Source organism: Chenopodium quinoa, unplaced genomic scaffold (genome assembly GCF_001683475.1).
Source record: "Chenopodium quinoa cultivar QQ74 unplaced genomic scaffold, ASM168347v1, whole genome shotgun sequence".
NCBI classification, from domain to species: domain Eukaryota; kingdom Viridiplantae; phylum Streptophyta; class Magnoliopsida; order Caryophyllales; family Amaranthaceae; genus Chenopodium; species Chenopodium quinoa.
Window position 1 is genome coordinate 2,428,719 of NW_018742817.1, and position 12,882 is coordinate 2,441,600.

The 12,882-nt window shown below is 34.4% G+C and overlaps 1 protein-coding gene across 2 annotated transcripts; it reads right to left on the minus strand.

The window, feature by feature from the left end:
* Positions 1 to 350: 350 nt before the first annotated feature.
* Positions 351 to 10,433, minus strand: LOC110725950 (cyclin-T1-4-like). Of its 2 annotated transcripts, XM_021905424.1 has the most exons (7): positions 10,195 to 10,430; positions 8,640 to 9,228; positions 8,359 to 8,440; positions 7,381 to 7,515; positions 6,272 to 6,447; positions 1,898 to 2,040; positions 351 to 654 (listed from the first exon to the last, which is right to left on the minus strand). In XM_021905424.1, the coding sequence occupies exons 2-7, from the start codon at positions 9,221 to 9,223 to the stop codon at positions 617 to 619; spliced, it is 1,158 nt and encodes a 385-aa protein (XP_021761116.1). In that variant the 5' UTR covers positions 9,224 to 9,228; positions 10,195 to 10,430; the 3' UTR covers positions 351 to 616. The 2 variants fall into 2 exon arrangements, with proteins under 2 accessions (XP_021761116.1, XP_021761117.1); XM_021905425.1 differs by lacking the exons at positions 351 to 654; positions 1,898 to 2,040 and adding an exon at positions 3,312 to 5,865 and having other exon boundaries at positions 10,195 to 10,433.
* Positions 10,434 to 12,882: the final 2,449 nt, after the last annotated feature.

Genomic DNA, 12,882 nt, shown 5'->3' on the forward strand with positions numbered 1-12,882 from the left:
CTGATCGAGTGAATTACCTTAACCAAGTAACTCTGATCATTCTTTAAAAAAAAAAAAAAAAAAAAGTGGCCGATCGTGCGGTTTGCCGGCTACATATAAAAGTTTGTGCAACAAATATTGACAATCTAACTTATTCGTCTTTATTAATTGCTACCAATAAAATGAGTAATCGTTGTTATTAATTTTTTTAGCGACAAACTGTTAAGCATAACAAAAACATACTACTTTCTCTGTTATTTTTTACTTGACCCGCTTTGAATTTTACACTATTCATCACCCCTCATTTGACAGTCTTTTGTGAATAATATATAAGGAAAAACATATTCATGTGATATCTTTTTGGATTCGTCTCAATAAATACTACTCCTTTCGTTTCAATATGATAGTCTCATATAGAATCAATCACATAAAATAAGAAAAGGAGAATATTTGGAATCTAGCATTAAAATAAAAAAAAAAACACTCCATAAATAATTTTGCCTTATTTAATTTTTTTGATTTTTTTAAGAAAATCATTAGTCATAACTGCATAAATTAAAGGAGTAATTCTTTAATTAGAGTCATGTCATTAATTCACAATCAGAACCTTCATAGCAGAACCTTCATGTAGATTCGATTAATCCTGAAAAAGCTCCATCAACTGCTGCGCTACATCTGCACATGAAAGAAAGACACGTAATTATATGATAAATGAAAACAAGAGGAAAGAATGGGAAATACAAATACAGATATTCACATAATCTAATCAGACTTCAGAACACACATGGCTCTTAGAAACGCTGCTATGAATGCAACAAGCAATACTTTTCTATGACTCCTTTCAACAACCTAATTCAAGAAAATAGTGATATGGGGAGGCAACTTGCTGAAAGAACTAGATCTCTAAAACTGATGTAACTAAAAAAAATATGTACATAATCACAAGTACAGCAGGAGATCTAATATCTCTCGGATGGCTAGCCTGGTCTAGTGGTAAGGTTTGTCATCCACAACAACATCAAACCCCACTAGAGCCACTTTGGGAGTTTGGGGTGGGGATTCCCTTACCCTTTATATATATGCAACAAATTGACCAGTGTAGAAGTGGAGTAGGGGTCTGGACATTGTAAGGAGTCACGAATGAGATATAATAAAATAGTGTAGACCATTTCCAATTAAGAAAGTGTTGCATTTAAAAAATATACGTAGATAAACAAATAATAAGAACTGTTGCAATTAAAACAAAAACAAAAAAACAGAGAGAGTAACATAATAGCTTTTTTTGTCTATAATAAGCATCAATCATCAGATATCATATCCATAACTCAGCCCAAATCATTGCTAGATATCCATCACTCATCCCAAATCATTGTTAGACCATTAAGTTGTACTGAGCATGATGTCACCACTTACTAGAAAATAATTTTGATTAAATAACTTTTCAAGGTTCATTTCAAATGTCTTACCTTACAAACCTGTAAAAACTAAAAAGAATCTCATAATATGGATGTTAAATATAGTAGACATTAAAATATTCGCATAGTTTCTTTGTAGTGACTGCTACCTGGGAAATATCTCTTCATTAGCATTTTTACTAAAGTTGGTTCAGATTTTTTAATGGAATTGATCAATCCATTAGAGCCAGTAAATGTCATGAAAAGTCAATTGAAGGATCAATGAAGAATACACTTCAGTCACCAAAACAGCAACAGTTTACTTATGGAAAATTTTCATTTTCATTTATAACCAAAAATAAAGACTGAATGATGACCATGAAACAGCATAAGGAAACCACAAGCTCTGGTGTATATAATAGTCCAAATTACAAAGGCACTTGTACAAATTCACATAAAAGAGAAACTAAGAAAGAGGGGGAAACCAATAAATGCTGAAAATAGATTATGGAAGATTCACCTACCTTGAAGAACAGCTGGAGGGGTCTGAAATTCCCGCCAAATGCTGGCAGAATCAAAGTTCATATTCAGCATCTTGGCAGCAAGGTATGCTACACCGGCAGCAATTTGTTGGGGCTTAAACTGAAGCCACAGTGAGCTCCGAAAACTGCAAAAAAAATAAAGAAACACAAATATAACAAAATTATTGTAGCAGAGGAAGAGACATGGCGTCCAGGATGAATGAACATCCCAAGAGAAAGCAAAACAAAAATTTTACAGCAGGATTTCAGAAATACCTCCAATAGCCTGGCATATTAACACATCATAACAAACTACATCATCTATAAAAAAGGCCAAGAACACCAGAAGACAACAAAAGGGCGGCAGCGGCAGAAATGTAATATTGATTCCAAGTTTCCAACTAGGTTGCAAGAAACAACAGACCAAGACATGTGTTCTTACCAAAATTTTAACCAGCAACCTAGTTGAACGCTTCTGGTGAACAGCTGAAAGGAGTACGAAACTACAATAATACTTCACAATCATTAAAGAGATCATTCCAACTTCCAAAGAAGTTCTAACTGTAGCCTTTTTCCCACGTACATATCTAGTAGTCCAGCATCTCAAAACATTCAGATGGCGAAAAACATAGGCCAACCTTTTAGAATGTTCAGCCATCTTTCCTCAAAGAACAGATATTGAAGAGACCATGGTGTGTTGCTATTTAATACTCAAAGAATGGAAGCACAACAACCATTCACATCTTCTTAGGTATTCATCAGACCATAAGCCACACAATCATTTGGCAATAATAGATATATTGAATCTAATGGCTAAATTATAACAATTGATGATACCACACCGTCATGTCAAGAATATTTGGCAATATATTTTGCGCAAACTGTCCACTAATTTACAAAGTGAGATTCTAATAGACCACAAACTGATACCTCTTTCAGTCTTTCTACACACAAATTCACTATTATATTTGGACTCAAGTGTCAATTTTTAGGTATAGATTCCAGACTACACAGATAAATCTAAACTAGGAATGTATCATTTTTCTTTCTGGCCAACTTTTCAAGCGACCATTCCCATAAAAAAATGTGCAAGAGTTATTGAGATACATCACTTAAAGGATCTCACCAAGTGCTCAAATTTAAGTTAAATTGTTCTGAATAAACCATTTTGTATCAAACTAATAACCAACCAAAAGCTATAAATCACTGAGTATAGCCGATAATATTTCCTGCTGAGTGCTGGCACAAAAGGACTGAAGGAGACTGAGGAAGAATTAATTACAGAAATAAAGGGGTATGAGGATCTCCATCATCAATATCAATTTCGGCTTCAAACACATCTTAAATACAAAACCACTTCTTGTTTTCATACATGTTAAGCATTACTTGTTGCAAAGTATCAACGCATTTTTAGCCCTTTTGTCGACTTGAAAGCTCCATATGTCCAGTACAGATAGTAAAACTTCGAAAATTTTACAGCCTAACACCTGGCCATAGTTGCTTCAAAATTGCACATAGATAATACTTCATAGCATTTAACAAAGATAATATCAAAGTTCAAAATAAACAATAATGGAACATTTTTTTCTTCTTATTTCCTGTTTTTATTTGGTAGTTATTAAGCGTTATGCCATATATAATGTTATGCTCTGGCGATAGGATATTGTCAATTTACCCAAGAATTTATCACCGACTCAACTAAGAGCCTTAGTCTCAAACTAGATCACAGAGATACATTGCCACAACTTCAGATACAAGGCTCATAACATATAACTAGACTTTCAAACAGATCAATGGTGGCACAATCATCCAGTGTTTTCAAATATCAAACCAAATTATACTGAACTCCTACAGTTGATCGAAGGTGGTGCATCATTGTCATCTCTTAAAGATAATAAAAGTGATAATGCATTGAGGAACAATCACAGTCTCCCTGTATTTTTAAGGCATAATATAAGTGAGGGGTAACAGAATATTATAATCAACTGAAGCAATTAAGAAAGACTATGAGATCATCATTAGACCAAAGAGACAGAGTCTAGAGTCTAGACCCAAAATATGCAACATATATCCAAGGAAACTTTCCACATTCCAACTAACACACACACACACACACACAAAAGCCAAACCATGTACAGATATGCAAACAGACAAACAGTTTTAGCTCAAAGAATTCCTGATTTTGAAAAATCAAAACATAAGATCTAAGGATCTAGATTCAAATTTCTATAACACAGCAATGAACATAACCCAAAAGAGAAAATATACAAGTATTCAAATGGAAGTTACTTCTCATTATCCATTTTCAACCTATATACATCACTTTAGGCATATGATTTACCACAGCAGCCAAATAAACCAAGAGGCAAGAGTTCACCTTCAATACCAAATTTCAATGGATTTCTAACCCTTAAAATGTAGATAAAAACCATTTTGGTATTTAAAAAAAAAATTAAAAAAAAAAAAAAAAATCGAAAATCTTATAAACAAAGAAATTGTTTCCATAATGGTGATTACTGATTACACATGCCTGACACAAAATGGGATACAACAAATCAATTTCAACATTACATTGATAGTCATTGGTTTGCAAGAAGAGACAGCTTTGCATCATCACAAAATGATGGCAAGGTAATCGCCATCACTCAGCCTCCTTCAAATCAAACTCATAGATAATAAAGAGAGAAAAAAAAAAAAAAAAAAATCCTGATGATTAAGTGCAATCTCTCTGAGAAAACATGTAATGACACTTCCCAAAAGAAAATGTTGCAGAGACCCATTTATTCCAAGAGGGAGGGGAAGGGACTATCCAAGAACAGAGTAGATTCTTATTTTTCTACTATAGAAGTATAGATATTATTTCATTGCATATCTATAGAGTGTAATTAATAACTTTATGCATTAATAACTTGATATCCTGATGAGATAACTATAGAGTGTAATTAATATGAGCATCCCCAGTGTGTTCAAGAAGGTCTTTCTAAAAAAGAGGTATCCTTGCTCAATTCGAACATTGTTGACTTTGATTCTCATAAAGGAGTGCAAAACATAAACTAACCTATTGGTCAATCTTTCTTTTTCCCATTCAATGTTATTTCTGTTTTTCCCCTTCAATATTTTCTGGATCTGAAAGAACCCATCAACAGCAATAAGCCATGCTGACTACAGTGGGGTAATATAACCTGACTTTTTGCAAATCTAGGTGTTTCAGGAGGTCAAGATATAATGCTGTAGAGCACATGATTTGAAATGTTCGGCTTCAACTTACCAGATTTGCTGCATTTGGTTAATCCAGAAGACCAATTTCACTATACGAATTGACACCGAAGACAACGATTCTGGCAAATTCTCTCCTTATCAAAGCCCTTTATACTAATCCATAGAGGCAAGGGCTTTCACCAACAACAAGCTTCACAATTAAGGGGAAACAAAAGGTTTGAGAATGGAAAACATGAGAAAACCAGGGCAAAGTAGGCAACCCTGCAATAATAGCAGCAGGTCCTACTGATTGGTTGACTATGTCCTCCCTTCAATCACAAAGCAAGAAAGGAGGAACCACTCTAAGTCTCCAACAGAATGACTACTGTTGTGTTGTGCATAAGATGCACTATTCATGCCCATATTTTCGTTTCCTCACACTCCAAAAGCCTCCCTCCCTTTTCATCATTTGTTCATCAACCACATATTGACTACCAAAAGGGCATAAAATCAAAGTCAAGCCTAGTTTCTAATAAAATATTAATTCATCAGAAATAAAAACAGCAAAAGAATACTTGATGTCACCCCAAAAAAAATAAGCTGGAAAACTACTTAAACCGATTCTGGAATGAGTCTATGTCTATCTGTTATAGCCAAATACCAGCTTGACAGGCATTTTCAGAGTTAAGCAACCATAACACAACGGCAGTTCAACTTCAGATGTAAAACATAACTTCATTATAGCAAATCTCCGCCAGCTAGGCATATCAACCCTGCAATTATTTTCCGTGCCAAATAATTAATATTTTATGCCTAACATAACATGTAGAAATAACTGCTCATTAGACAAGTAAAAATCATGTCATATAAAAGGAAAATATAGCATGAAATAATTCATCTCCGTTGAACAGATGCCAACAGAAGTTCGATTGAGATGACATCCAGTCACTTAGCGGTTATAAACAGAAGATCTTCACGTACTAGACCTGAGTTCTCCATGATGAAACATATAAAATGATAAATGGACAAGCACATTCAAGCTTTTGAAACCTGGCCAGCAACACCTTACAACAGAACGTGAAATCTCTTATCATCTCCCAAATTGCTACATTCCAGCATTACAATGTTTCAAGCAAAAAGACAAGCAAGCAATGAAGTATAATAAGATTCTAAACTCACCCTTCACTGACCAAATTCAGTGCCAGATTCATCAAATGTGTCTGTGATACACCTAACTTGTTAAGAATGGATGTCAAAGTATCAAAAGGATGTTGTACACTGAGCTCAAAGTTTAACGTAGTTAGAATCAATTGCTCAGCCTCAATGATTCGCTCCCGATATTGCTCAAACCAATCCTGCATCAAGGAACAAGTTCATCAAGAAATTCATACTCGAACAAATTTATGAAATAAAGGGATAGGCCTAATATACTTGATAATGCTACATTGCTACATCACATATTAAAGAAAACAGAGCAGCGTCAAGGCCAAACACATAACTGAAATGCAAATTCCATTAATGACTTAAGATGGTATGCATGACAGCTTAAAACCAAGCCAAAGTTAGCAGAGGCAGAGTCAGCTTGACCAGACACAGACAACTAGACAAGACTCAAGTTCAAGCTTCAACAAATCCAGGACAAAGTTAACAGAAACGGAGTCAACTACACCTGAAAAAGATTTTTCACGAAACCCACCCCAACCTCCCACCACCCGTACAGAGAGATGCCAGATTTTTAACCTTAATATGATGAATTTTATTTAAAGCTACTCCTTAGAAAGGGTATTATTCCCAAAGCCACCCCTAGTTAAGGAAATATACAATGTTGAAATTTTGAAATCATCCGACAGATTTGAGGAGTTGATACTAAATTGTGAAAGCATTTGTTGAAGCTACTAGAGAAAACCAAATCAGACGAAAAGGAATCAACTTTAAGTTGGTTTTGAGAAGTAGGGCCAGCATAAGTAACATTCAAAACAGCATACAAAAAAGCTCCAGGGCTAAATTAAACAGCTTACATAACATGTATTAGTAATTTCCTAATACCTAACTAAGCCATATTTGTAATCAAACAAAAAAAAGACTATCATCACTCATCAACCTACATTTTTAGCACTCATAATAAGCTTGAAAGAAATCAATATCATCATTACTAGGATAATCACATGGGATTATGGCCCACGACTTTATTTTCAAAATTAACTTCAATCCTATACAGCATATATCAAGAGGCAGTCATATCAACAGATCAACTTTAACATACTAAGAACAGAGGACAATATACTTACAATAGGGAGCATGTACGACAAGATGGTAAGCTCTTGCTTGTGGAGAATTTCACAAGACGCCTTCAACACATCATTCAAAGGGCGAGCTGTCTCTTCAGACTTTGCAGAAAGGAACAGTGCAGCAGTAGCAATCAACTGTAAGAGAAATTTGTTGATAGATTAACTTCAAAACACAATTGTTACAGGGAAAAAAAAAAAAAAACCCACCCATTGCTGAGTGTGTTAAAAAGCTTTTTTCAGTATAGTGGCTTAACAAATTAACAAGTAGATAGATAATTCAAAAAAAAAAAAAAAAAAAAAAAAAAAAGACTTTTCTTCCCTGCCCCCAAATTAATCTATGAAATATGCAATTTCCATTGATCCATTCACAACATACATACACAACTTGAAAGTTCCACAAGCAGCATAATTTTAGAAGAAACATACCAAAATATGTTTCACTCTTTTCTCCCCAACAAGAACACGACAAGTACTCCTTTTGGTCCATATTATTTGCTAAATGTACATTTTCTCAATTTCTCAGCTTTACCATTGATATCAAAATTCAAAAGTGCCCAAAAACTGATAATTAGAAATTACACATTTGAGAAAGGAAAAATTTAAAAAGAAAATAAAAGAAAAAAAATAAGTGTATCTTAAATTCTTAATCCCACTTGAATTTTTTTTTTCTATGAGATTAAGAATTTACAATAAAATTTGATAAACTAGAGAAACACCCCCTCCCCTCTCCCCATCACCACTACTACACTGGATGCAGCAAATAACAAGGAATAGAGGTAGTGATTCCAACATCCCAACGGCATAGATATACACTAAGACAAAGGGGCTTAGTAACACCGAACTGATTCTTGCATAAGCTACTTAATCATCCCAGTAGTAAATTAGTAATACTAAAATGACTATATGCTACATGACCTTTCAATCATCACTTATAAGAGAACTAATCCAATAAATAAACAGGTATTGACAGCAACTTACAAATCTATCATGGTTGGCATGTGATCGTCGGATGAAAAAGCGGTGGCATAAAACCATTGCAGTGCCTATTGTCGTTTGAGGCCTACAACATCCCAAAGTAAATTAATTAAATCAGATAAGAAAGCATATCAACTGATAAAGATAAAGGTAACAAAAATAAGTAAGCTGAATTGCAACAGGAAATAGAGTGAATTTACAAAGGCTAAACTTCAGCCAGAAATGTTCTGCATAAGCAATGACTAGTTATTAAAAAAAAAATAGTAGTAAACAGTCAAACTTACACATCAAGCCGCATCCCAAGGTTCTGAAGGAAGGCACAATATGAGTACCTCAGCCGTGTTTCATGTAATGCATCAATCCCATCTTTTCTAGAAGGGGAACACCTTTCTATCTCCTCCCTAGACATAAGGACTGTGCAATCTTCATCTTCTAGAACCAACCGTCCACGTTTACCCGATGTGTTACAATTAGCACTTGTACTAGGAGCAGCTATAGTGGGAAAATAAGCACTGTCATATGAAGGAATGAAAGCGGCAACTCTGTTCTGATTTGGTTGGAAATAAACATTTCCATCATTTACCCCAGCATTCTCTGAAATTCTTCTTCTTTTAAAAGACGGTACGCCACTAGGCCTTGAGTAGTTTTCTCTAAGGGCTAATTCTCTACAATTTCCTAAGGCATTGTAGTGAAAGTCGTGCCTCTTCATATCATCAAACATCCTACTACTGTAATGATTATATCTGCTGTAGCTATAATAGTCATCATTTTGATATAAGTTGCTGTTGTCATGATATCTAGGAAAGGATGGCCAATTATATTCATATAATGTACCACCTTGAGGTTGATAGGTACTTCCATACGACATGATTTCTGGCCAACCAAAAAAAACAAACACTCATGAGGATAAAGCCTTTTATTGCTATAATTAAGGAACTGAACAATTGAGAACAAAAAGAAAGAGCACATAAGAGAAAGATCGGAGCTTCAGAGACATTTGCTTACAGTTATAGTCTAACCAATACAAAGATAAAAACAAGGACAACAACAATCCAATAAAACCATAAGAAGCTCAAACGAAATTTTATTATCTTTCTTCAAAATCCTCCTAAATCATATCATAAACTTGATAAACAATAATCCATACATCACAAACCATGATACAAGGCTAAAAATTGTTTTTTTATGAACAAGTAGCTTAATAAACAATAAATCACAAACAATGATACAAGGTGAACCAAATCATTTAAGATCAAATAAAATGCAAACTGAATACATAGCTAAAAACGACAGCAACAACAATCTAGTAATATGTTCTATCACATCAAAATGCAAGCCACCCTATCCCTAAATCGTCAAAAACATGGAATTAAGCTCGATCTTTATACAACCTGCTATCATAATGATGTACTCAACCTTACCCCTAAATTGTGAACAACATCCAAGCATGCTCACTAAAACGCAAATGATTAAACAAAGAATTTGTGATAATTTCCACAAAAAACCTATGAATACCATCATAAATCTATATGATATTCTTGATCTGTTGGTCATCAAACTCATCAATTGAAGCTTTAGTAACCCTGACTTGGAAAATAATTCACTACAATAACAGCTAAAATTAAAACCATAATCAACAAAACAAGAGCCATATAAGCCAAATTGGTCCCCCTAAATTCAAACCAAACAGCTAGAGGATCATCGAAATCAAACCCAGAAATCATCAAATCAACATCAAATTAAAACGATCGCACAAAAAAGCAAGCAAGAATACAAATTTAATTATAGAATCGGAGAACTATATACCAAAATCAAAATTAAAATAATCAAAATAACAACCTTATTGAAAACAAAGGAATCGCAAAGAGAGGGAAGGAAAGAGGAGTGTAGTATAGAGTGCGGCGAGGTGACCGGCGGGCGTGAAAGGAGAGAGAAAAAAAGAGGGAGTTGGTTGGTGTTTGGGTTTGTGTGGTTGATTGGTTGTTACCCGTAGTTAATTTTCAATGATGTACCGGTTTAATTGTTTTTTTTTTTTTTTTGAAAAATAGAAATTAATAATCTCACAAGTCATTTTAATTTAAAATAATCCTTTTTTTTTTTTTAATTTGAAAATAATCTCACTTTAAGAGGGTCCATGGTTACGAGTCGTACAACCTATGGATCTGTAGCCCCGAGTTTTATCTTTTATTTGACGTTGGATTGGTTCAATTCGGAGTCACACATAAAAAGTTATGACTAAAATACTACAACTTGTCCAGTTTAGTGGGGCATACGTGAAGTCTTAGCTTAGCCTTTGTTTGAGTCTAGTCACATAGACTAGTCACATGGTCATGACACGAGTCAAACATGACACTTACACTCATTAATCTTAGCACACACTTTGTGAATATGTCACCATGACCATGTCTTAAGTTCATACATGAGTCGATTTTTTCCGTCATTTGAGTTGGGGATACATTCTATTCTTAATTCTTTCATATCTCTCCATCTACATCGTCTTTCCATTCTCTACATGCTTCCTCCATATCACAACCTTCATTCTTCCTAACTTCTTCCATCTACTGCATGTTGAATAGAGTTTGAGTTAAATAATTAACAAAAAGTATCCATAATTTCCCTTCCCACAACACTTGGTCATGGAAAGAAGGGCTCTTAATCAAGGACAACACCTTTGTTTAAGTACTACTTTTTTGACAAACCAATTAGTCGGAAAAGAAAAGCTAAGAAGATAATGGCGTCTCAGGAAGAAGTCAACGAACTTAAGAAGGACGTGGCCAACTTAACTGAATTGATGAAGGCTATGGCTCTTCAAATCAATGACCCTGTGAAGCAATAATAAATGGAGCTCATGCAAGAAAGCTTGAGCAAACTATCCAATGACTATAGATTCCAGGGCATTAGCTCACAAGGGGTCTCACTGGACAAGGAGCTTCTTCCATAGAAGTTCAATGCCAACGACATCCCTAGGTTCAAGGTGACCTACAGACAATCCTTATTTCCACCTAAGGGCTTCCGAGACCATAATGAATATTAAAAGGACTGATAGGAAAGTCTTAGATTCATTGTTTTCTTTATCTCTTGAAATCGTTTGTCAACAATGGATCTTTTCCCTTGACAAAGAAAAAACCTCTACTTGGGATGCTATTGTAAACGCTTTCATTGATAGATATAAATGTAATATTCAAGTTGAAACTGACCATAGACAACTTGAGATGCTAAAGCAAAAAGAAAACGAAGGGTTTACCTCCTTCTTCAACAAGTGGAAGGAAACTTCCGCTAATATGATTGAAGTCCCTACTGAAAAGGAGTTCATAAGGATGTTCATTAAGAACCTTCAAGACAAGTATTCAAAGCATTTGAAATATCAACATAATTTGAATACTTTCAAGGTCGTCTATGACATAGTGTAGGCGTCGCTCGAAATGCGCCTACGTTAAAGCATGTGTGAATATGCTTGGCACTCATAGGAAGTGGGAATTGACATTACGATTAGGGACAACGATTAGGGACAAAGCAAAGTAGGGAGCCGCCAACAAGTTTTTAAGGAACTTGTAAACCGTTCACGGATCATAAAAAGGCAACCACGATAAGGGACAACGATAGGCAACAACGATTGACCCGTGAATGTTACACCCCATTCATAATCCATGAGATTACTAACTCCATATGGTTCGGAACCACGAAAGGAGGATCGGGGATGATGGTACAAAGTGAGTCATGGAGTCACATTCGCCCGTATTGGCCTCTACTCGATTCTTATAGTGAAAAGCATTCCTGCGATCTCAAAGGCATGCAAACAAATATTCAATTCGCTCCAATCTATTATTATGCTAAATTGGTTTAATATCAATGCAACATATAATTCTATAAAATTTGTGATCACTTGATTAAACAACAAGATTAAAAAGGAACCTAAACCGGTTGTCCAAGTTATCTTATTAGGCGTGATTTTCAATTACATATTCCCTTTAAACATGCAATATGGTGATCAATAAATATAATAAAATAAACATTAATATTAAAAGCAATTTAACAATAATAGCGTTAATCAAATCAAATATAAAATAACCTAATCATGATACTAGCAATATTAAAATAAAATAAGTAATTAAATTAATTAATTACTCACATTCTGCCGTTCCTTTAAATTGCTAAATCATGAATAAATTGTTAGTAACTTCAATAAAAAAATATAAAGCAAATGAAAATTAAATTAAATTAAATAAAAAGTAGATTTGATTTGGTCCAAACCCTCAGTTAATTCTACTTATCACGCCTTGGTTAAAGTATAGAACTTTAGGTATTGTATGGACTCCTTGGAGTGCTTAAAGGAAGGAATAGTGAAAGAATGGGGAGGCTAGTGTTTAGGCTAAAGCGAGAGAAGAGAATGATTTTTTGATCAAGCTTGTTCATCATCGGGTTTGGTTTTGGGGAGACATTTTTAGGTGTCTACACATAGGTATTGAAATTGAAGATGACCTTGCAAAACAAAAAGTCATTAACAATAGCAGCAACAGTGGCTGGAAA

Bases quoted from the DNA above. Each gene is read 5' to 3' on its own strand.
- LOC110725950 (XM_021905424.1), bottom strand. From the start codon at position 9,223: ATGTCGTATGGAAGTACCTATCAACCTCAAGGTGGTACATTATATGAA. The intron at 6,448-7,380 runs GTAAGTATATTG...TCCTTGATGCAG, and splicing joins TGTCGTACATGCTCCCTATT to GATTGGTTTGAGCAATATCG. The intron at 2,041-6,271 runs GTGAGTTTAGAA...TTTTTTTTGCAG, and splicing joins CTGAATTTGGTCAGTGAAGG to TTTTCGGAGCTCACTGTGGC.